General features: G+C 44.1%; 3 protein-coding genes across 3 annotated transcripts; 2 read left to right on the top strand and 1 right to left on the bottom strand.

The window, feature by feature from the left end:
• Positions 1–596: 596 nt before the first annotated feature.
• Positions 597–2,346, top strand: LOC119349802 (metacaspase-1-like). The gene is made up of 4 exons (XM_037617889.1): positions 597–1,130; positions 1,230–1,560; positions 1,667–1,988; positions 2,107–2,346. The coding sequence occupies exons 1-4, from the start codon at positions 689–691 to the stop codon at positions 2,164–2,166; spliced, it is 1,155 nt and encodes a 384-aa protein (XP_037473786.1). The 5' UTR covers positions 597–688; the 3' UTR covers positions 2,167–2,346.
• Positions 2,347–5,190: 2,844 nt separating this feature from the next.
• Positions 5,191–6,946, top strand: LOC119313531 (CST complex subunit TEN1-like). The gene is made up of 4 exons (XM_037588936.1): positions 5,191–5,464; positions 6,133–6,255; positions 6,338–6,491; positions 6,594–6,946. The coding sequence occupies exons 2-4, from the start codon at positions 6,152–6,154 to the stop codon at positions 6,711–6,713; spliced, it is 378 nt and encodes a 125-aa protein (XP_037444833.1). The 5' UTR covers positions 5,191–5,464; positions 6,133–6,151; the 3' UTR covers positions 6,714–6,946.
• Positions 6,947–18,096: 11,150 nt separating this feature from the next.
• On the bottom strand, positions 18,097–24,626 carry LOC119351006 (disease resistance protein RGA5-like). The gene is made up of 2 exons (XM_037618577.1): positions 23,833–24,626; positions 18,097–20,226 (listed from the first exon to the last, which is right to left on the bottom strand). The coding sequence occupies exons 1-2, from the start codon at positions 24,624–24,626 to the stop codon at positions 18,213–18,215; spliced, it is 2,808 nt and encodes a 935-aa protein (XP_037474474.1). The 3' UTR covers positions 18,097–18,212.

Genomic DNA, 24,626 nt, shown 5'->3' with positions numbered 1-24,626 from the left:
TTTAATGTGCATAATTTAAATTTGAAATACAAATGCATGCTTCAGTGCATCAAAATGGGTTGTATATGTACCATTTTTGCTAATACGGCCCTTGGGTCCGCGTTTGCTTGACTGCCTCCGTCGTATGCACGGATTAGTTGTATGCGTGGAATTATGAGCTGCTATAATAACCAATGAGGAAAAAAATGAAATTAGTTTTACATAACTAACAGTTTGTCTAAATCACATCTAGATGTTTTTTTTTTAAGATATCACATTTAAACTCCAACAAATATATGATACAGCAATAAGAAACAAAAAAACCTAGGACAAAAACAATAGACCACAAATGAAATGAATATCAGCTTAGATGTGACATAACTATGTCATACCTAAATGTGTCCTAGACAGACCCACCAACTAACGAACTTGCACGGCAAAGCTCGCGTTACCCCTAGTATGAAATACGATTCCTTCTTACCCGCACGTCGCTATGAAGCATCGAATGCCCGTCGGAATAAAGCAGCCACATGGACGAACCGAAAGGCAGCATCAGTACCATCACCTTGTCATAGGCCACCCACCCAGAACGCACCACACCGCAACAGGGTCCACTGCTCGAATCCACATCGAATGCTCCTACGCAGAAACACCTTCATACCTTCTTCTTCACTTGATGCCGCCTGTCTAGCTAGCTAGCTACTCACATATGTCATTCATGGCGAGCTCAAGGCTGCAGGCGCGGACAACATGGTGCAGCCGCTGCGGCGCGTCCATCTCCGCGCCGCCGGGCGCGCGCTCCGTCCGGTGCGCGCTCTGCCACACCACGACGCGCGTGGAGCGCCGGCCGCAGCAGAACGGCGGCCTGCACCAGGCCGTGGGCTTCATCAAGGGCCTGCTCTTCGGGTCTCCATCGTCGCAGCCACAGCCGCCGCCGCCCGCGTCGTCCGGGTCGATGCGTGCTGGCGATCCGTACCGCCTGCCGGCCAGCTACCCGAGCGCCCGCGGCAAGAAGCGGGCGCTCCTCGTCGGCATCAGCTACAGCTTCACCAAGTACGAGCTCAAAGGCACCGTCAACGACGTCAACTGCATGGCCTACTTGCTCCGCCAGAGGTTCGGCTTCCCCGACGACTCCATCCTCGCCCTCACGCGTAAGCATTAAGCAAACAAGAAACCAATTATTTTCGTCAAAGTTGAACGCGTACGTACGTAAAGTGAGCATCCACCCGATGCCATGATCCCATGGACAGAGGAGGAGAAGGACCCGTGCCGTTGGCCGACCAAGGACAACATCCGGCTGGCGATGCGGTGGCTGGTGGAGGGCTGCACCTCCGGCGACTCCCTGGTGTTCCACTTCTCTGGCCACGGCGTCCAGAAGCTGGACAACAACGGCGACGAGGTGGACGGCTACGACGAGGCGCTCTGCCCTCAGGACTTCGAGGACCGCGGCGTGATCCTTGATGACGAGATCAACGAGACCATCGTCCGCCCCCTCGGCGCAGGCGTCAAGCTCCACGCCATCATCGATACCTGTCACAGCGGCACCATCCTCGATCTCCCCTACCTCTGTCGCATATCCAGGTGCGTATGTACACCATCTAATCTACTCCTAGTTAATTTCCAGTACACGGACTGTAGCTTTTCCTTGGTGAAAAATAATTTTCTCCTCCGTGGAATCAAAATCAAGAACTGGGTACTGGCAATGGGAGAACCACAACCGTCAACCGGATGCGCAGAAGGGCACCAGCGGCGGCCTGGCGATCTCCTTCAGCGGTTGCGGGGACAGCCAAACCTCGGCAGAGTCAGACAGGAAGGCGTTCTTGGGCTCCACCTCCACCGGCGCCATGACGTACAGCTTCATCAAGGCGGTGGAGTCTGAGCCGGGCACCACCTACGGTCGCCTGCTCAGCGCCATGCGGGCCACCATCCGCGACAACGGCGGTGACTCCGGCATCCCTGGGCCCATCGGCTCCTTTTTCCGCCGGGTCATCACCTTCAGCAGCGCACAGGTAATCATGTCCATCAATTAGCTACGCTTATTAGTATTACTGTTGCAACTAACTAAGGTTAACTACTTCAAATCGCAAGCATTATTTCATCCTCAACTTTCATCAATCAATTTTGCAGGAGCCTCAGCTGTGCGCGTCCGAAGCATTCGACATCTACAGGAAGCCGTTTATCTTGTAATTATGCATGGAACCATAACCGTGGTTCTGATTGGCACTGTTCTTAGCCATGTCACTTGTGATCTCTCCGTTTATTAGTTAAGCTCATCCTGCATCCGTTGTGTAATTGAAGACAAATTTTGGGTGGTTCCACACGATTCTAAACCGTCCACTTTGGACTAAAGGACAGGATAATTTATCACCTTCCATAGCAAGATTTAAATGGAAGCGATTACTGCATATACAGAGAATGACACAATTGTAAGTTTTAGATGCATGTTTAGGTCTCATGCAAAAAATGAAAATGAATTACAAACATATCGGCGTCCTGTCTCAGTGTCAAACATTAAGAATCTTGATTTTTAAATTCCCGTAAATTTACAACTCACCTGAAATTCATGAAATTTGGTATCGTGTCATGACATGGCACATATATGCCATGGTAAAAAATTTGTCCAATTTAAGACAAGGTGCACACATTAACAACCAACACAGGTATTTTGGAACAAATAGTTGACATGTTATTATCGAAAATTATCGTATTGTTTCAACCGTGGGCGTTGTAGGAAGAGGTTCAGGGACTCCACCCCACCTTCTTTGTCCTCTCAGGTTTTTCTACTGAAAAAAATAACGCGCCATAGCGCCGCTAATAGCACGATATAGCGTGTGGAGAATTGTCTCGCTAAATAAATCAATGTGCAATGCCTCGCTAATAGCACGCTATTATTTTCAGGGACGATGCTATTTTCTGTAGCGCGCTATTTTTTTCCTTGGGTTTTTCACAAGCAGCAAAAATTATGGGTTCCAAATCCTCCTCCATTTCGTCCTCAACAGCACAAGCAACTCGAAGATCATGGTTCTTCCCACCCTCCCAACTAGTCCTGGCCATCTCCGGCCCGGCCCTGTCAGCCCACCCAGGCCCGGCCCTAAAATCCAGGGCCTAGGCCCGATGGGCTTGCCCGTGGGCCGGGCTTGGGCCTAAGTTTTGAGCCCACCAGCAGGGCTTGGACGGGCTTGGGCTTGGCATATTTGCATTTCAAGGAAGAGGCCCGACCCACGGCCCTAAGCCCCTAAGGGCTTTTCAGGGCTTTTTACAAGATGTGCCGGACTTGGGCTTGAAAAGTAGGCCCGATGGCATGGCATGGGCCTTAGTTTTCTGCCGTGGGCTTTTTAAGGCCCGGCCCAAGCCCGGCCCGGCCCATGGCCAGGTATACTCCCAACCCAGCTTATAAGTAGATGCCTCAGGCTAGGAGGACAGAAGATCCTCCTCACTCTCGTCCGCTCTCCAATGTGACTTGCCACAAGTGTGGGCAGAAAGGACACTATGCAACTTAGTGTACCAACCAGAGGCGCCTTCCACCTTTGCCACTTCTCAGGTCTACACGCAATGCAATGGTGAGGCATGTCTTAAAAAAATATTAAAAATTTACCAAAATTTTTAAAAAATGTTGGTGTCTTATAAAGTGTTTAAAATTTTCAAAAAATGTCCAGACCTTTTATAAAATTTAAAAATGTTTCTTGAAGAATGCTCACATTTCAAAAGTATGTTTACATTTTAAGAGAGATCAAATTCGAGAACATTTTCTAAAATTAATGAAATTTATTAAATTCACATACTTTTTAAAATTATATCAAAAAAATCATAACATTTAAAAAATTGATTTATCAAGATTTTTTAAAATTAAATCTGTAAAGGAAACCCAATAGATGTTTTCTTGGATAGAAACCGGCCGAGGAAACCTATATAAACCGGCCCGAGAAAACAAAATACTCTGTTTGATAAACAACGCTCTTTATTGAGTTATAAAGGATGGATTTTTCGTTTAGATAAACAACATTCTTTATCCAAGTAGTGATCTTTTTTTTTAGAATTTATTCAAGTTGTGATGTTTTTTAAAATTTATTCAAGTAGCAATGTTCAAAGGGAATAAAAAGGTACATTTCATCCAAAATCTAACGTGGTGGCTGGACAGTAGTGATCGGTCGGTCACCAGTGGATGACTGGCCCTGTGCGTTTCCCTGGCAAGTTTACGCCGTTAGCGTCATATAGCGATCTGGACATTTCATCCAAAATTCTGGGTTCTAGGTCCTCCTCCATTTCGTCCTCAACAGCACAAGCAGCTCGAAGATCATGGTCCTCCCTACCCTCCCAACCCAGCTTATAAGGAGAGGCCTCGGGCTCGGAGGACAAAAGATCCTCCTCACTCTCGTCCGCTCTCAAATGTGACTTGCCACAAGTGTGGGCAGAAAGGGCGCTATGCAACTTAGTGTACCAATCAGAGGCACCTTCCACCTCCGCCACTTCTTAGGTCTCCGCGCAATGCGATGGTGAGGTATGTCTCAAAAAAAATTAAAAAAATACCAAAATTTTAAAAATGTTGGTGTCTTATAAAGTGTTTAAAATTTTCCAAAAATGTCCAGATCTTTTATAAAAATTCAAAACTATGTTTACATTTTAAGAAAGATCAAATTCAAGAACAATCTATACATTTCGAGAACATTTTCTAAAATTAATGAAAATTTATTAAATTCAGATACTTTTTAAAATTATATCCAAAAAAATTCATAACATTTAAAAAATGATTTGATACTTTTTAAAATTATATCCAAAAAAATTCATAACATTTAAAAAATGATTTATCAAATTTTTAAAAAATTAAATCTGTAAAGGAAACCCAATAGATGTTTTCTTGGATAGAAACTGACCAAGAAAACCTATAGAAACCGGCCTGAGAAAACAAAATAGTCCATATGACAAACAGCGCTATTTATTGGGTTATAAAGGATGCTTTTTTTGTTTAGATAAACAACATTCTTTATCCAAGTAGTGATGTTTTTTTATAATTTATTCAAGTAGTGATATATTTTTAATTTATTTTGTAGTAGTGTGGCTGGACAGTAGTGATCGGTCGGTCACCAGCGGATGACTGGGCCTGTGCGTTTCCCTGGCAATTTGACGCCCTTAGCGTCATATAGGGATTTTCTGTTTTCCAGTGCCAGTACCAGTATAACAAAAGAAAAAAACAGTACAGTACCAGTACAGGTGCCCCTCGTCTCATCTCCTCCCGTTTCCATCCGCCGCCGTTGGCCGGAACCTCTCCCCCGCCGCCGTCCTTCCACCCATCCTCCCCCAGGCGATCTTCGCGTCTCCGACCCAATCCCTCCCTCCCTCCCGCCCGCCAGTTTCCGTCCTCGTGCCTCGAGCGGCTGGACTGTTTGCGCGCATCGGCGAGGCCGCCTCGCCGGCGACGCACGGTGGAGGAGCAGGAGGCAATATTTGGCAGGGCTGTGGATTTCATCAGGCAGCCCGTGCGCATTAGGTACGTTCTTAGCGGTTTCTGTCAGGTGCAAAAATAAGGATCGAGTCAAGTTTCAGATCAGATCTCATGCCAGAATGTTGGAATCACTGTATGCACTGTATGGGAATGCGATTCGGATTGCATGTCTGATTTGAAGCCCTTTTTGGTAGCTGATACATTTTCCCCTTTTTGGTAGCACAATTCAGACTAAAATGACAGACATTAGTGCTGCTGTTCCAAGAGAATCTGGAATGTGCAAGCCAGTAACCATTGACACAAGGAACAAAAAACTCCAGAGTTCTTGGATTAGATTCTTTCCACTTCTCGTCCGGTTCCCTCTTGTGCTCACATATATAAAGATTAATCAGTCAATTTCTCGGGGATTTCCGAGGTTTCTGGGACCCTCGAGGATTCTCCTCTCGAATCCCCTCCAAAACTCCTCTACCAAATGAGGCCTAATTGAGATTATAATGCTAGATCAGTATACAACAATAGTATGCATATTGCAGTCTCATGTATCTGAACAGGTATAATGTTGATCAGCAGGGTAATGTTGATACAGTCAAACAGTGTCAGTATCAACTACCAGTATACAATCTTGTAATGTTGAAACAGTATCAGTATTTCTCTTGATTGCGAAGACTGTCACCGGAGACCAGACATAACCCCCTCATTTCACATTTCATCAGTTCCCTGTGTGCTAGCTAGATGGCATCTTCCACTCTGAAACCAGGTGTGCCTGTCAGTCTGCAAGAGCTAGAGCCCTCCTCGGAGATGTACAAGCAAGGGGCGTCCCTCCGGGTAACAGGAATGTATGTGTTGCCTATTACTTTGCTTTCTCTTGACAACCACAAGTTTTAACCGTGCTAGCCTTCTTGTCTTGCAATTCTTCAGCCTTAAGTCATACGATATGGACTCTGCGGTTGCTGTCATTCGAGATGGCAGTGCGACGCTGAAGATCGACACCCAGCACCTGCGGGACATCAGTTTCCGCAGCGGTTCTACGTTCCAGTTCATCGGCGAGCTCCTGATCCGGCCAAACGACGACGTAGCTCTCTGTCCTTCTCTGGCTTCTGTCAATGAATTATATGTCTGGTATAATTGAAATAACGATGGTACATAAAATCTGTTGCTTACGTACATCCTGCAGGCGATTCTGCAAGCACGTGTGGGCAGGAACGTTGATGGTCTTGACCTGAACCTTTACCAGCAGTCTCTGATCGTCCGACGGCGGCATGAGGCCAGACTGCTGAGCTCCAGGAGCGCGTGATCCAAAGCTGTGAACCAGGCTCGTGACCTCAGTTCAGTTCTACTGAAGTATGGAGGACATGAGAACAGAATCACCTGACCCGTGATGATCCTGTGCTTCGGTTTGTTAGATGGGTGCAAACCTACAGAGTAGTACTAGCACCTGAATTTCCTGAATACAGATTATTCCTCTAGGACCGCGTCATTCTCAAGGCCTTTTAAGCTATCACAAGTCCACAAACTCATATTGTTTGAGGGTTTGGTTCACATATCCGTTTCTCGTTGTTTTGTGGGCTAGCATTTCCCTGCAGCAGAGTTGTTGCCTCGCCAAACGTAGCTGCAGTGCAGAGTGATATTCTCTTTTACTGAATGAATGGATGAATTGCCCTAGTCTGTTTAGTTCACTATGTACTTTGTAGAGAACTGACAGAAACTAAAGAGCTTGATTCAGTTTAATTGCCAGAGATCAAGTGTTTGTTATTTTAGATGTAACTAATTAAATTTTGTCTTGTAAACTCTAACATATTTTCTTATTGTTCAGAAAACAGGGAGACATAGATATCAGGCAGCCATCCTTGATAGCAGAGTATGACCTTGGAGGAGAAGATTCATACTTGTTTCTGGGATCAATTTGTAGCTGACTAAATGTTCTTTGGATCATTCCTTAAATCTAAATTCTAGATTGTTGTTAAAGTGTTAATTCTGTACAGCTTCTTGTTCCTGATGTCATTTATGAGATTCGTTATATATATATATATTTTATCTCAGGCTCTGACTATATTATCCCTGAGATCATTTCTCGGATTTATTTTGTACAGATATTAAGCAAACTTTGCACAAACATGCGTACCAAAAATGAGAAGTAGAATAATCACTAATTGTTCTAAAAAAAAGAAGAATAATCACTAATTAGCATGGGATGGAGAACACACCAACTTGATGTTAAAGAAAAAAAAACAAGCTGCCTGCCGATGGAAATGTCCGTCAACAAAAACAAGCTGCATGCAGAGCATCTTGTTTTCTAGTGTGAGCGAGCAGGTTAGCTCTATGCGTCTCAAGTTCTCAACCATCGTTAGTTCAAGTCAATCATGGCGCACAAAACTTCCAAAGTCACAGAATGCACCTACTGAAAATTGGAGTCCATTATAAAAAAGAAAAGAAAATTGGACTGGGGTCTGGAGTTTGCAAAGGTCACGTTTGCGTTTTCGTTTGACGGAAACGGAAAATAAATAAGGCGCGACTGAGGAGAGGAGGACTATTGCAGCGTGCCTGCCGCTCGGGCAGAGTTGCCGGCGGCAGCTTCGCCGACGCATCGCGGGAGGCAGTGACAGTGTGACCTCCTCTGCCCGCCGACGACCGTGGAGCGGGGGGCGGGTCGGCGCCGGTGGGGCTAACCCCGCGCGGCGGCTTCCACCACGAGGCCGAGGATTCACCACGACCTCTGCTGGGATGTAGGTATGCATCAGCGCCTCGGCTTATCCACCCGCTCTTCGATTTCACCAACCACAAGTTCATATTCGCTGTGATGTACATTTCCTGGAGCTTACCAGCCAACTTTTCCTTCAAAAGAAATGGTTTTGATGAGCAGCAACTTGTGAAGTATGACAAGAACCCATCTTTGCTTAAGTCGACGTCAGGCACGAGAGCAAGATTCATCTCGCAGAGGCTGGTTGCAATATGCCACACCAGAATTACATGTGAGCATGTGGGCAGGTCATAACAGGCCCAACCGTACCGCTTCATTCGCTCACCGTCGTTAATGTGATGACCTTGGGCTGAAGCTGACCTTGCTCGTCATGATTTCTGTTAGGATTGTCAGGAGAGCTGAGCTGCTCTAGGCTTGCACAAAGCTTTTCAAGTATTGCTAGCCTGGCACATTCCGGCACATCAATGGCGCTGTGGAGTGTTGTTCCATCGTCCTTCTTCGGCACCATTCCTATGGTTATATAGTGGAGAAAATTCCAAAATCTTGGTCTGTCATCATATGACTCCAAGAAGACATATTGGTCAATATATCCATGCCACTGCTTGGTAGTTATCTTAGATCTGAAAAAGGATGATATTATGCGCTCCATACACTTGTTCTCTTTCTTCCGCTCTGCATAGCTGCACACAAGGAGTAACCTAGTCCAGTTTGAGACTAAGTAGCTGACCATCTCCCATATCTCTTTGAATAGCATAAAAAACATGAATACCCAGGTGATGATCACGTCAACATTGAACCCATGCACCACATGAGCCCGATCATTCTTCGGCGGCTTATAGACCTTACGGATATCCACAGCAAGCCAGCAGATAACGCCGAACGTCACTGTGGAGAGAAGCAGATTTGAGAAGAGAGAAGGTAACCCAGATCAGAAGACCATAGGGTAGCGGGTATTGAAGTAGTCATTTACGAAGGAGAGTTGCAGCTCCATGACCCTAAAGGCACGGTCAGTGTTCTGTTCCTCAAGGATCTTAGCCTTAACTAGCTTTCGGTTGATGCGGAAGATATCTTGTTGAAGTGTCACATCCTCGAGCCTGCACCGGAGCAGCCTGGACAAGGCGAAGGCCAGACATAGATCCTTTTGGTCATTCCCCTTATTGTTGTTTGGGTTTAACAGGTGCCTGCGACATCCCAGATATTGTCTAGGGTAACCAGCGATGAAAAACCGCGCTCAGCTTGGTGGTAATTCTGAGTATCGATAAACAAGACATACTGAGGCTTCTTGAGTTTGATTCTCTGATAGGTTTCTCCATGGATCAAGTATTTGTATCCTTCCATATTATTCTCTGGCTTGCAATCCTCTGGTTTCCAGTTGCTAATATGACGGCCAACACGCATATGCTCTGCAACGACCTCTGAACTATTGCCATGCCAAATACTCCCTCCGTTTCTAAATATTTGTCTTTGTAGAGATTTCAAATGACTACCACATACGGATGTATATAGACATATTTTAGGGTGTAGATCCATTCATTTTGCTCCGTATGTAGTCGCTTGTTGAAATCTCTAGAAAGACAAATATTTAGGAACGGAGGGAGTAGAACGGAGCGCCAGTCCATGCTCACAGAATCTGTACCAGCTCCTCACTATATGGATAGCCCAAAGCGACCAGAGTGGAAGCGCGAACCTTGAGCCACGCGACAAGTTTAAGAAGGCTGATCCCAGAAGTTTCACCACGTTCCTCCACTCCATGAACCGTCGCCCATGGCGGTCATCAACACCATAGCCAGAGATGAAGTCGACGTTGTACCGGAAACTAACAAGCACGAGGGCCCAAACCGGGAACAACTGATTTGTGAACTTCGCCGTTTGCATGTCCCCCAAGCCCAAGCACCGAAACGACCTATCTTTGTAAGGTGCGAGTAAAAATCTATTTTGCCAGGTACTTGGGTCGGCTAAGTTGCCTGTGCTGTGAAAGGCCCAGGCACTGAAACAACTTATGTTCATAAGGCGCGAGTAACAATAAAAAAAGACGTATCTCCCCGTTAGGGTTTCGTTGTCCTCTGGCGGCGCAGCCGTCGAGAGTCTGATTCTGCCTTTTGCCGCCGATCCCGCCGATCATCCCCGCCCCGTTCCCTGCCCCCTACCTCGGATCTGATCCCTGGGAGGCTGCGCGTGGAAGGTTGAGGTGGGTTTTGACCTTTGAAGCCTCACCCGTCTAGGGTTAGGGTTTTACGATCAAGGTCGTCATGGCGACAAAGGAGCCTGTGGAGGAACTCGTGAGTCGTTTGGAGCTTCAGGAAGATGAAGAGGAACAATTTGTTTGGGAAGATGAATTCAAGGAGGAAAAGATAGAGGCCAAGTGGGCTTGCGATCGCGAAGGTGCATACCAATAAGGGGTTCAGCCCGTCTGCTCTATACGCTGATATGAGACCGGCCTGGAACCCAGCTAGGGAGGTCCGCTGGCGCAGGGTTGACGACAACCTGTTCACAGTACAGTTCGGCTGTTTGGGGGACTGGAACATGGCAATTCAGAAGGGGCCATGGTTGTTTAGGAACCAGGGGGTGCTGATAGAGGAGTATGATGGGTTCACGAAGCCGGAATCGGTAGTGCTGGATAAGATTGTGGTATGGGCGAGGATCCTGAAACTGCCAGATAATTACTTGTTTCCTGCAGCAATCAAAGGTATGTGTCGCAGGATGGGCAAGGTGCTAGAGGTTCAAACAACTCTGCCTGCTGGCTTTATAGGGGAGTTTGTGAGAGTTAGAGTGGAGCTTACAGTCTCGAAGAAGCTCATCAGATTTGTTTCAATTACCAAGAATGAGCAAACAGATTTCTACCAAGTTCAGTATGAGAAACTACCAGATTTCTGCGGCAATTGTGGTTTAATGGGACATTGGTACGAGGAGTGTGGCACTGGGGAACATGATGTATCCAAGTTGGAGTGGGGTGATTTTCTGTTGGTTGACGGAGGAAGAGGCCGAGGTAGAGGCCGTGGTGCAGGGAGGAACCCAGGGAGCGGAAGAGGTGGAAGAGGAAGAGATGAACCTACTTTTGGACCTGGTCGTGGTCGAGGAACCCCTCCTTTTGCTTCAACGGGGAGGGATGCCATGCAGAGTTGGCGTCATAACGCACTGTTCAATCCGATTCCCTCTCATATGGAATCGGGGCAAGGGTCGGGACAGGTAACGGAGGAACAAGACATGCGCCAGGTTCAATTTCTGGGAAAGCGGATAGCAGATGATACACAACAGGTATTGTCAGAAGGGCCTAACCCTTTGGCGTTGGTCCCAAGTACAGCTAAGACATCGAGTGTGGCAGCGATAGTTGATTAGTTTGAGGGAGAGACAATGCCAGGGATTACAGTGGAGGCTGCAAGCACGCCTCAGAAGAATGCAAACAGGAAGAAATATAAAGGAGTTGATGGAGAAGCAATTGACAGTTCAGCAGGGCAGCAAACCAATGAGATATCGGCATCCTCCCTAGAGGGGGATGACCGGACACAATGAAAATATTAGCGTGGAACTGCCGAGGTCTTGGGAACGCCCCGACAGTGTGTGCCCTGCTGGATGTCCAGCGAAGATGTTCCCCTGACGTGGTGTTTTGGTCGGAGACCCACCTTGATAGCTATCCGGCAGAATGTCTAAGGAGGAGGATGAAGATGGACCAGAAACTTGTATGCACAAGTAATGGAAGAAGTGGTGGTTTAGTTCTTTTTTGGAATAATCATATCAATGTACGTAGGGTTGCCCTAGATACTATGTTCATTGATGTAATAATTGAGGATAATAGTAACAATCCAATTTGGCGTTTGACGAGGATGTATGGTGAATTTAGATGGGAGAATAAGCATCTTACTTGGTCACGTATGAGGCAACTCCACCTGAGTCAGAACTTGTCGTGGCTCTTGATTGGCGACCTCAATGAAATCCAGTTTCTTCATGAGAAGGAGGGAGGCAACCCACGTCCGGCACAATATATGCAGGCTTTTCAAGAAGCAATTGATGATTGTGGTTTGCATGATATGGGCTTCATAGGGGACCCGTTCACATGGAGACGTGGAAGAATAAGGGAAAGGCTAGACAAAGGCCTGGTGAATGATGCATGGGCGAACTTGTTTACTGATGCAGCGTTGCAGAATTTGGAATTTAACCACTCCGACCACAGACCCCTACTTGTGGATACAGAGTTCTATACACATCCAACCACCGGACAAAACAACATGCAAGTAAAACGATTTGAGGCACGATGGTTGAGGGAGAGGAGTTTTGAGGAGACGGTGACGGCGCCATGGAATGATGTTACAATCGATCCAACTATGACCAATATTTATGAAAAGCTGAATAAAATGCATAACCAATTCCACGACTGGGATCAGAGAGTTCTCAAAAAGCCAAAAAAGCGTCTTCGTAAAGCACAGTAAGATCTTGAGAGAGTTATGGCGGGACCTATGGATGATGAGAATGAAGAAAAGAGGAGAGAATTAACTGAACTCATCGAGTACTTGCTGGAACTGGAAGAGATACAAGTGAGGCAACAATCCAGGGCAACTTGGCTTAAAGCTGGAGACCGTAACACTGCTTTTTTCCAGGCTTTCGCTTCGGCGAGGCGGAAAAGGAATTTTATCAAGAGATTAAGGAATGAGGCTGGGAATTGGCTGGAAGGTACTGAGGATTTAAATGCCCATATCTTAAACTACTTTTCTCATCTTTTCTCCTCTGAAGTTCAGCAAACTAATCCGGTGATCATGGAGCGAGTTCAGCGGAAGGTGTCAGACCAGATGAATAATATCCTCATGGCCCCATATACAGCGGAGGATGTGAAGAAAGCGATCTCTAGTATTGGAGATTTAAAAGCTCCCGGGCCTGATGGTTTGCACGCAATTTTCTTCAAAAAATATTGGCACATAATTGGTGATGAGATCACTCAAGAGGTTTTGATGGCCATTAACTCGAGGAAAATTCCATCAAATTGGAATGACACAACAATTGTGATGATTCCCAAAACTGATGCTCCGGAGCTGGTAACGCAATTCAGACCCATTAGTCTTTGCAATGTCCTTTACAAAATAATCTCGAAAATGTTAGCTCTACGTCTGAAGAGTATACTTCCTGATATCATTTCTCCTACTCAAAGCGCCTTTGTTCCTGGAAGAATGATCACGGATAATATCTTGATAGCATATGAGTTGTGTGCATAAGATAAAGAATAAAAGGACAGGACAATCTGGGCTATGTGCAGTAAAACTTGATATGCATAAAGCCTATGACAGAGTGGAGTGGTCGTTTTTGCATGATATGATGATCAAATTGGGATTTCATGAACAATGGGTAGAGTTGATTATGGAATGTGTGAGATCAGTTAGTTATAGAGTGAGATTTAACTCACAAGAAACAGAGGTTTTTAACCCTACAAGGGGAATTAGACAGGGGGATCCCCTATCCCCTTACCTATTCCTCATTTGTGCAGAGGGTCTTTCCAGTCTACTGCAGTATGAAGAAGAAGCTGGTGGCATAGAAGGGATTAGAGTGTGCAGAAATGCACCATCAGTATCACACCTTTTGTTCGCTGATGATTCTCTAATTCTCATGAAGGCAGACACGCTTAATGCAGCTTCCTTACAGCATGTTCTGGAGACTTACTGTCAAAGCTCGGGGCAAATGGTGAGTTTTGCTAAATCAAGTGTCTTCTTTAGTCCTAATACTTTTGTTGTCACTAGGGCTGAAATATGTCAGGAGCTTCACATTGATACAGAGGCACTGTCTGATAAATACCTGGGCCTACCCACAATGGTGGGAGCGGATAGAAGTGACTGCTTTAAGCACTTTCTTGAGAGAATCAGATAGAGGCTCAGAGGTTGGATGGAGAAACAATTGTCCACTGGAGGTAAGGAGATCCTATTGAAATCGGTGGCACAAGCAATTCCGGTGTTTGCTATGTCAGTCTTCTGCTTACCAAAAGGAATATGTAAAGAGATTACTGATTTAATTAGCCAGTTTTGGTGGGGAGATGATGAGGAACATAAGAGAATGCATTGGTATGCTTGGTGGAAACTTTGCTATCCGAAGAGTGAAGGGGGCATGGGATTCCGAGATCTATACTCATTTAACCTAGCAATGCTTTCAAAGCAATGCTGGAGGTTGCTAAACAATCCGGATTCTTTATGTGCAAAGGTATTGAAGGCGAAATACTTCCCTAATGGTAGTTTACTTCAAGCCACTTTAAAGAATGGTGCATCATTTACTTGGCAGAGCATTATGAAGGGTTTGGAGACTTTCAAACTGGGTTATATCTGGCGTATTGGGTTGGGGGAGAAAGTGAATATCTGGAACGATCCATGGGTTCCAAGTAGTGGAAACAGAAGGGTGATCACGCCGCGGGGTCATACTATCTTGTCTACAGTTAGCGATCTCATTGACCCAATAAGTGAGAACTGGGACGAGGATTTGATCAGAGCCATCTTTAACCCTGTCGATGTCCGAAGGATACTAGAAATCCCGCTGAATCACAATGCTTTTGAAGATTTCATAGCTTGGCACCCAGACCGAAGAGGCATCTTCTCGGTACGATCAGCTTACCATACTCAATGGATTCGGAATTTCAGGACACATGCAAATGTATTAGATCAGCCAGGGAGGTCAGTCACACCACCAGTTTGGAGTATTCTATGGAAACTTCAAATCCCACGTAAAGTTCAAATTTTCTGCTGGCGGGCACTACATGGAATCCTACCTTTAAAATCCATTCTTATCAACAGGCACGTTGGCATACAGGCTGCTTGCCCCATATGCCACAATGCGACCGAAGATGTGAGGCACCTATTGTTTGATTGTTCCCATGCTACGGAGATGTGGACTTGGCTTAGAATCCTGGATATCATCAATGAAGCAAAAAGGATTGATAGATCGGGGTCAATCATACTAGAACACATCCTGGTCGGCCCACCGAGACAAGTGCCCGCCAAACCGAACTTGGATGTGAAACAGATCATAGCGGTGGGGGGATGGTACCTGTGGTGGATCAGACGTCAGTACACTCATAATGGTAATCCTCCACCAGCATTCAAATGGCCTATATCCGTCCTTGCTATATCTAATAATTTTGATCAGGCAAATGCGAAGAGAACTGGTTCAGTGCAAGAAAGATGGGAGAAGCCGGAGCCTAGATTTGTCAAACTAAATATTGATGCAGCTTTTTATGTCGATGAAGGAGTGGGAGCAACTGCTGTGGTTATCAGAGATGCAAATGGATCGTTTCTTACAGCCCAATGTATCTTTATCCCCGTGGCATCAAGTGTGGTCACAACGGAGGCACTGGCAATACGGGATGGACTGAGATTTGCAAATTCTTTAGGTTTCCCGCGAGTAGAGGCGGAATCCGATTGTTTAACAGTGATTGACTCCTGCGGTGGCCAAGCAAGATGGTGGGATGAAGCTACTGCTATCTTCGCGGAGTGTGTCGATGTTTCGATTTTGATTGGGAAGGTCAAGTTTAAGCATTGTCTTTTAATGCAAATAAAGCGGCTCATGTGCTAGCTAAACATAGTTATTGTAATAAACTCTCTAGATTTTGGACGGATGAGCCTCCGGACTGTCTGGTCTTAGACCTTGTGGATGATGTAATTCCTTTTTAAACCAATAAAGTTAGCCATGATGGCCTTCCCTAAAAAAAAAAGACAGAGTCGACCAAGTGTTTGCCAATCACTTGAGTAAACACGTCCTGCTAACCAATGGCTAGCACAAATATTCAAGAACATACTGCAGCGTGACATTTGAAACTATTTACTGATATTTTCGAGCTTTTCCAATTATTATTATTATTATTATGAATTGCTGAATAATCTTGGAAACATAAACAATTTTTTAAATCCCGAACAATTTCCAAAAATGCGATCAATTTTTTGAAAATTCTATACATTTTCGAGAAAAAAAACATGAATAAAATTTGGAATAGGAACATTTTTAAAATTCACAAACATTTTTCGAAAACATAAACCTTTTATAAAAACACGAATATTTTTTGAAATCGTGAACAATTGTTTGAAATCCAGAACATGTTGTGAACATTTAAAACAATTTTAGAAAATGTGTACTTTTGAAATGTGAACAATTTTTTTAATTATGGAAATTTACTAAAACAATAATACTTTCGAATTTGGAGCTTTTTAAAAAAAGTTTATTTAAATCTCGAACAACTTTCGAAACAAAAACATTTTATTTATGTTCTGACCATTGTTTTAAATAGGAACAAAATTTTGGAATTCTGAACATTTTTTCCAAAATTTGAGATTCTGAAAGTTTTTTGAAAATTTGATTTCACGAAAAAATTGAAATAAAAAAATAAACTTGGAATGGAAAAAGGAAAAAAATGAAGGAAAAGAGAAAAAAGAAATGTACAGAAAAAGTAGAAACAGAACACAGGAAAATAGGGAAATGGGCTAGCCCATGCTGTGCGAAGCTCTGATTATTTCATGCCGTGAGCGAAAAATAGGGTTTTCCCACGTGCGTGGGCAGGAAAATAATTGGGTTATTACTGGGCCACAGCGCTCGGGGCCATGTACAAAATTCTGGACAAACCATTTTCCTTTTCTAGCAGATGGATGCACTACCCCTAAAAAAAAAGCAGATGGATGCACAAAATTTAGTACCACTTTGGATAGAAAAAAAAATCTTTTCCACGGTGAACGGATGAAAAAAAATCAGAGAAATGCACATTGTTTTATTAGTAGGCATAGATATAGATATAGATTTAAAAAGAGTGAGTTACGGTGATACAACAAATTTCATCCGTTCAACCGCATATATCCAACGGTCTGCGCCGTTTTGGTGTTTAGCGTTAAACATGTTTATCACTCTTCACTCACTAATATCAGGCCTTATATGAACCCTTGTTTAATATTAATGTGCAATACAATTAATCTTACATAATTTTATCGTGCATTGCACACACACAATTCTATGTTTGCTCTGCACTGGACGTCAAGGGCGGATCTAGTGAGGATGCCGTGGGTGCCATGACACCCCCTCGAAAATTGCAAAATAAATTTTACTATATACTTAACACTAAATATCCATCAATTTATTGTTATTTTCAGACAATTTGTTGAGATTATGATGATTTTTTGTGTAATCTTTGAACTGTGGCACCCCAAGCTTGCAATTCTAGGTCCGCCATTGCTGGATGGTTCTATTTCTTTCCTGTTCTATCAGATTGGTGCGTCCATGTTTTAAGAGCACCTACAATTGAATTGGGCAAACCCTCCCATCTAAACGTCTACGGACAGCACCAGCCCGCCCCTCAAATGTCCTCCTGGACAACCACATCCCATATATGTGAACGTCATATTTATGCAAAGTCATGACACGTCCATCATATTGCATCAATTCATAAAGTCAATAATTTGACAGAGCAAAATAAACCACAATAACACATGCGAAAAAATTTCAATAATGCATACACATGAATCAAACAAGTCTTTTGTTGCGCTCGCTGGTCTCCTTCTTGTTTATCTCAAGCCACTTCTTGCTATAATATGAACTTCAAACTTTGCAGGACAACAAAGCATTCTTACTACAATGTGGGAAAAAGTTTCTAATTTTTTCGTCTGACATAAATATACAAAACGATATATTTTTGATTAAAAATGTTATTTTCAGTATTTATGATGCACGAAAAATTCTCAAAGTTCTTTTTCCCACATTCTAGTTAGAATGTTTTGTTGTGCTGCAAAGTTTGATGTTCATATGTCCTTTTATATGGAAGAAACGAAAAAGACAAAAGTCCTTGTATGAATCCCGATGCAGAAATGAGTGGTTAGATAAGGAGGTGTCCTGGCGCCTGAGTTCTACAACATGTTTTCGGCTCCGCAAACCTGAAGCCACACTATACGGGTCGGAAGAGGTTTATGAAGATGCAGATGGTAATAGCGCCAACCATGGTTTCTCACTTTCGGTGCAATATCAAGTAAATTTCATTAATTTCGGTACATTGTGAAATAATTGGATCTCAATAAAATTGAATTGAAAATTTCGGTCCTTTAGCTGAAATGAACTGGAATTGGGGATGATGAGTGAAATACTCCATTAAACTGAAATTCAAAACCATGGCGCTAACGAACTTCCAGTATCATCCTGCATCTTCTTGGACTTGAAGGGTTCTGCTCGTGCTATCAATTCCAAGGAGAGATTGGGCTTGTTGGGGTGGTAAGATATTTGTTTTCTAATAGCACGCTCTACATCCTCCATGTCCGTCGGACTAGAATCTCCACGTTTGATGGTGACATGAACTTGCATGAGGTTAGAAGGGAGATTACCGATGGCATCTTTCTTCCTTGACTTGCCAGCGTTGAACTCAAGCCGAAGCTTCCGGAGCTTGGGCATGGATCCGTCTTCGAAGTGTAGCTCCATTCCAGAAATGGCCCACTTGAACCAGGCCACCTCAAGGCCCCGAAATCCGACTTTGCTGATAATGCTTCCAGCCTTTCCAGAGTAATTTGGGCTAGTTGAACATACCTTGAGAACAATTAGCTTGGGCAACTTGCCGATGATAAGAACATCATTCGCTTCCATTTTATGAATTGTAATATCCAAGTGGGTTAGACTGTCCAGTGAGGCCCAACTCTCTGGAACTCTTGAAAGGGTTTTCGCCAATCGATATCTTTGGAGCTTGGGCGATGGTGCCCATTCTCTTAGCGAACTGCAGCAGCTGTCTCCACATTCAATAGCCAGTGACTCGAGGTTATATTTTTGGAGCTTGTCAAGCAAAGGTGTACTGTTACTTGAAAAAGCAACACCAACACCGACATTAACACCAATCTTCCTCAGCTTCTTCGAACTAATCAGCAACCTTGCCAAAACACCAAGTGTGGTTTCGTCATTAACATTGATGGTTGACAGTTCCTCCAAGTTTTGCACATTCTCAAACAAAGATCCACTACTCTGAGAAGAAAAGCACAGACCATCACAGAGTACAGACACCAGGCTTGGCATTAAATGCATACGAGAAGGCAACCCTTTGACCCTGGTTTTCCTTATATCTAAGGTTTGCAGGTGATCAAATTCTCCCATATTTTCTATGTCCTCGCTACAAACGATAGTGCCAGCGAGTCCCAAGTATCTCAACAAAGAAAATTTTCCTATTATACTGTACGTTATCCCATACTTAATGCCTTCCAGGTCCAATATTCTGATAAGTTTAAACTCCTTAAGATAAGGCAAATGTACGGAACCGACCGAATCCATGTACAAGGATTCCCCAAAAGCCATGAGGGATCGCACTCTAGATAGTTGCACATTGCATGAGATCAAGTTGTTACCTTCGCCTCTGCGACCGAGGTGGAGCGACAGGTGCTGAACCGTTTCATAGCATAGTAATAGTCTGGTCGTCCACTCTGCACCTCCTATCGTTGCGACTGATGATGGCAGATCTGTTTCTAATGTTCTGGGCTCCAACTCTGCACCCAGTGTAATAAAATTCTCTTCTCTTGACAAGGATGCCATGAAATCAAGAATCACGCCATGAACGGTACACCCCACTGGTCGGTCATCTTCGTAGCCGAATATCGGCTGAATCAATCTCCTAGTGATAAGCTCGTTGAAGTACCTCTCCCCTGTTTCCCACTTGTTTCCAGGGATAAATCCTTCAGCTCGCCAAAGCCGTATCAAACGATCTTTTTCAATGGTATAACCTTCCGGGAAAGCACTCAGGTACATGAAGCAAGACTTCAGAGGCACTGATAGATAAGCATAACTCATGTACAATATCTCTGTCATCCCTGCAGACGTGGAATCTGATTTCCCAATCATCCTTGGCAGATGTACAGACTTCGTGGATAATAAGCCAGCTGCCACTATTATGGCCAATGGCATGCCACCACAGAGTTTCAATATGCTATCCGCAAGCGGCCTTTTTGCATCTTCACCATCAAATATGCTCTTGGAGTCGATCTCGTTAAGAGCCTTCATCTGGTGCAGGATGTTACTTGGGTTGGCTAAGTCCGGGATGCAAGTAGTTGTCAATACCCTGCTTCCACGGTTCTTGTCCGGGAAAGCACAATTGATAATTTTCCAATCCCGTGCGCTCCATACGCCATCTATCACGATGAAATACCTAACATATAAACTTAAATTAATGGCAATCATTATAAACAACTATGATCAACTGTTCTAGATAAATGGCCAGTGCTGAACATGTCATTTCATAGAAAAAAAAAAGAAGAATATTGTAAAGGGGTCAAATAAAAAACATTTGGATCTCCATTAATTATCTAGAGTGGCAAAATTTGCATATATCTAGTCTATTATAAATGATTTAAGAAATCTTCCATTATCTAGTTTATTATAAACGATTTAAGAAAATCTTCCATTACAAATAGATGTCAACGAACTAGAAATGAAGAAATATAATAGAATTCCATTGAAATGAAATGATAGAACCAGCTTGGGGGCAATATCACTATGATGCACCCTGCGTTATCTCTCTCACTCTGTTCCTCTCTCGCACATACACACAACACATTGCCTTCTCTCCTCTTCCCGGGTGACAACTCTCCCTTCTGTGTATGCACTGGCGACAGGGTTGATAACTGAACATTAGCACACACCGAGGGCACAGTTAGAAGTTATATGCATGTTTTTTTCTTTTTCCTAAAGAACCCAAACCAGAAGGTACAATATGTTCTTTTCTGCAAGGAAACAACCGACTACAGCCAACACATGGCAGTCTGGTGACGTGGGCTTGTTGTGACATCAGCTTCTCGTTTTGCCAAGTTCAGAAACCACCGGACAATTTTTTTTTACTTTGTTTGAATAGCCAAGTTGTGTGACCGCTAGTGCAATTTATTTCAATGTAAACAGCACGAGTTGGCTAGATGTTTTTTTTATCTAAGCCATGTGAATTCTCTAATTCAATTTCATAGTTATCCATGTTGTTGAAAAGTATTACACTTTTCTTCTCATAACTCCTATATTTGGCCCGAGGCTAACTTTTTTTTTGAACTTTGTAAGCCTGAGGCCAACTTGTAACTTGGTGGATGGGGTTCTTCCCCTTCTCTTCTATGAATATAAGAGACGCATGCTTGTGCGTATTCTACAAAGAAAATATATACTTATAGCTTCTTACTTGTATCTGTTACCTCTGAGCTACATTTTAATTTAGTTTGCATACATAAGATCATTTTTCATGCTTGCACAATTTAAACTTCAGGTGATATTTTAGTATTTTTTTTTCATATCTTTGTTCTCAAGATGCACATGTGCCTAAAATCTCCACGACAAAGAGTTTTAATTTACATGAGATTTTGTGGTCAACTATGCATACCTGAAGCTTTCTTAGTAAGACATATACTTGTAAATTTTGGAAGATTGATTTTTCATGCGTTCTTAACTTTGTGTTGCGACTGGTACCGAGGGATCCTTTTCCTACACATCAAACCGCCTAAGTCAAACAGTCATGTTGCTCCAGTGTTTCTGCACATCAAATCATGACTAAATTTGGAACCTTCCAACCACTTATTCATGAGTTCAAAGCCCAATTAGCTATCAACTGGTACCATCATTTTGAAACTAGTACCTTTTTTTGCAGATGAAACTAGTACCATTTTAAAATGGAAATACACTTTGGAACCTTGTTGTGTAAACACCCTATATGGGGATTTTTTTAATAATTAAACAAAAAGACAAAATAGTTTAGATTTTTTTTATAAACTTCACTTTCTTTTGCACTAGTATATAAATTTTAACGATAAAAAACCTATGTGGACTTCAGGGCAAAAAAGACAAAATTTATTTGCTATTATAAGTCACTATTCGCACTATTTTAGCCAAAGTTTGGTCTTTTTTGAACGTAAGTCAAAGGGGGAATTTCTTTTTGTAAATTTTTCTCACAAGCACAATGGAAGGTCATGTTATTTCAAAAATGTTTTCAAAAAATATTGACTTTTTGTTGAATTACAATTTTATTTTCAATATAGGGTGTAGATACACCCATGAACCAAATGTCCGCGTCCCATTTTGAAGTTAATCTCACCAAGCAAGTCCGGCAGCAGTACTGTTAGGTTTACGGAGTGCCGGTTGCGAAGTACTACCTCGGTCCTGGTTTATAAGTCCCCTTTGTATTGTGTGTCAAATTTTGACTATAGATTTAACTAGCAAAATATTAATGCATGTCATCAAAGTTTATATCATTAAATTGTATTTCAACTTAGTTTCTAATTAAATTATTTTTTATGACATGCATTAATATTTTGTTAGTTAAATTTAAGGTTAAAATTTGACACAGAATACAAAGGGGACTAATAAACCAGAGGGCAGGTAGTACTTACGGACGGGCATCTTACGGAATCAGCTTACGGGCTTGTGTCGCACTTTCTCGTTGGAGGAAAATTAGGTGGTGGTGGTAGTGATTGGATAGTGGGAGGGGCCGGTAACTCAATTGCATATTCCCTCGAAGGAAAGGCTAGCCGCCGCCTCCTCCTTCCTCCACAAAAAAAGTTAGGGTTTCTACCTCCCGCCGTTACCGCCGCAGGTCCGCCTCCTCTCCGGTGGCCCTAGGGCCATGGGGGCACGATGGATCTCGGCAAGGGCCGGCGGGAGGGCTCCGTTTTTAGTCGTTTCTTTCAGTTTTGTTAGGGTTTATGTCCTGCTCAGGAAGACGAGACGGCGGCGGCTTTCTGAAGATTGAATAAAGGTCTCCCCGCCTAGTCCCCATTCCGGCGGCGCGTCTAGCACCGTTGGTGGGCGTGTGGAGGTGTGTCTCCGATGGATCCAACTTTGGTGGATTTGCTCGGATCTCGTCGTTGTTCGTCTACGTTCGCGTGTCTTCGGATTGGATCTTTCTGATCTACGTTATTCTTCATCTGCGGTGGTTGCTGTTCTGGTGCGCTGGTCCTACGGGGTCTTAGCACGACGACTTCCCAACTGTCTACTACAACAAGTTGTGCCCGACTCCGGCGATGGAGGGGCCATGGCGGCGCGCCTTCGGCTCGCTTCAGTGCTGGTAGTCGTCGCTAGGTGGTCTATGGATCTGGATGTAATTTTTATTATTTCTGGTATTCGTTGTACTGCCACGATTGAAGATGAATAGATCGAAAATTTTCTCGCAAAGAAAAGGTAACTCAATTGCATAGGTACTCCATAAGTGTAGCATTTTTGCATGCGTTTCTCTCACCACCTCATGTGACGTCTACTACCCAGGCCCAGGCCCGTGCCCTTCCTAAATCACAAATATGCCAGGCCCAAGTACGGCCCGGCTATCAGGCCTAGATCTCAGGCCTAGGCCCGGCCCATGGGCAAGGTCAGGCAGAGTTGGGTCGGGCTTTTTCAGGTCGGGCCGGGCTGGGTCGGGTATCCGATGGCTGTGGGGGGTTCAGCATCGTGAAGAAACGGGTGGACCAGCATATTGGTCCACGCCTGCACACCACAAAGCAGAGGCGGACAGGGAAGGGCAAAGCTAGCAGCAGGAGAATGGAGAGAGCCGGCGAGAAGGTGGTCGCTAGAGGTGATTGTCGACGGTGGTAGTTGCTGGAATTGTGGAGGTGGAGACGCTACGGTCTCGAGGGCGACGGGGGAAGGGGGTCAGACTGTACGGGAAAGAAAGTCTATAGCTCCATACTAAATTACTAACATAGCACTAGATGGTAAAAAAAAAATCAGGCCGAGAAGCTTGACTATTATGAAAATTTTGATATAATTTCCGCGGGAAAGAGCAAAAAATTACCTGTTCGAGGCAAGGCATTTCCTAATATCAGTGATGGTGGTTTGCATATCTTGACGAGGCATGCCGAATTCCATGTTGGGCTGTACTTTTTTCTCGTTGGGCTGTACTTGACGGAGGATCTCATCCAGAGTGTTACTCACGGATGTCCTCCGGCCAACAGAGACGAAAGCTTGGCGGTCGAACTTGCCCTGAAGCTTTTCATAAATCTTCTTGGCAAGAGTAGTCTTACCAAGGCCTTCCATTCCGAGGATGGAGACCACCTTTAGCATCTTCTCATGCTCGTTTGTCAGCTGATTGACAATCTCTTCTGTTGGACCATCGACACCAACAAGGGTGGTTGGTCTCTCCCCCAGAAGCAGGTGACAGTTGGCTGGTTCAGCGGGGGCGTTGTTGGGTACAACATCAACAAGTACGGCTGGGTCAGTAGGCGCTTTGAGAAGTTCGTACCTTGTGCAGCGCTCACACGCCTTGCGGATCTGGGCCATGAGATCTTCGAAGTTCTCATCATCAAGTTCTTGCATGTCAAGCAACTTGCAGTCGACCCAGTCTTCAATATCGACGACTAGCTGCCTCATTTGCTTCATCCACTCTTTGACTCGCCTATCAGTCTCATGTCGCCCGGCAAGTTTTTCCACGAATTCCCAATTGAGGCCCGTCAAAGCTTCCAGCAAGCCTTCAACATGAGCTCTAGGCAACCCTTTATTACTCACAGTCTTCAGTTTGGTGAGCTTGTGGAGAAGGGAATTCATTGATCCTCTCGAATAGCTCACCATAGGTACGCCCTCATGCTCCAT

The sequence above is a fragment of the Triticum dicoccoides genome, chromosome 1B (genome assembly GCF_002162155.2).
Source record: "Triticum dicoccoides isolate Atlit2015 ecotype Zavitan chromosome 1B, WEW_v2.0, whole genome shotgun sequence".
In the NCBI taxonomy this organism is placed as follows: domain Eukaryota; kingdom Viridiplantae; phylum Streptophyta; class Magnoliopsida; order Poales; family Poaceae; genus Triticum; species Triticum dicoccoides.
The sequence above is the reverse complement of the archived record's forward strand: the minus strand, read 5'-3'. Positions and strand labels throughout refer to the sequence as shown.

What these genes read in the sequence shown, in the direction of transcription:
- LOC119313531 (XM_037588936.1), top strand. Translation starts at nt 6,152, where the DNA reads ATGGCATCTTCCACTCTGAAACCAGGTGTGCCTGTCAGTCTGCAAGAG. An exon ending in TCCCTCCGGGTAACAGGAAT is followed by an intron (nt 6,256 to 6,337) that starts GTATGTGTTGCC and finishes GCAATTCTTCAG; the next exon opens with CCTTAAGTCATACGATATGG. An exon ending in TGATCCGGCCAAACGACGAC is followed by an intron (nt 6,492 to 6,593) that starts GTAGCTCTCTGT and finishes TACATCCTGCAG; the next exon opens with GCGATTCTGCAAGCACGTGT.
- LOC119351006 (XM_037618577.1), bottom strand. Translation starts at nt 24,626, where the DNA reads ATGGAGCATGAGGGCGTACCTATGGTGAGCTATTCGAGAGGATCAATG. An exon ending in AAATGCCTTGCCTCGAACAG is followed by an intron (nt 20,227 to 23,832) that starts GTAATTTTTTGC and finishes TTTATATGTTAG; the next exon opens with GTATTTCATCGTGATAGATG.
- LOC119349802 (XM_037617889.1), top strand. Translation starts at nt 689, where the DNA reads ATGTCATTCATGGCGAGCTCAAGGCTGCAGGCGCGGACAACATGGTGC. An exon ending in CTCCATCCTCGCCCTCACGC is followed by an intron (nt 1,131 to 1,229) that starts GTAAGCATTAAG and finishes TCCCATGGACAG; the next exon opens with AGGAGGAGAAGGACCCGTGC. An exon ending in TCACCTTCAGCAGCGCACAG is followed by an intron (nt 1,989 to 2,106) that starts GTAATCATGTCC and finishes TCAATTTTGCAG; the next exon opens with GAGCCTCAGCTGTGCGCGTC.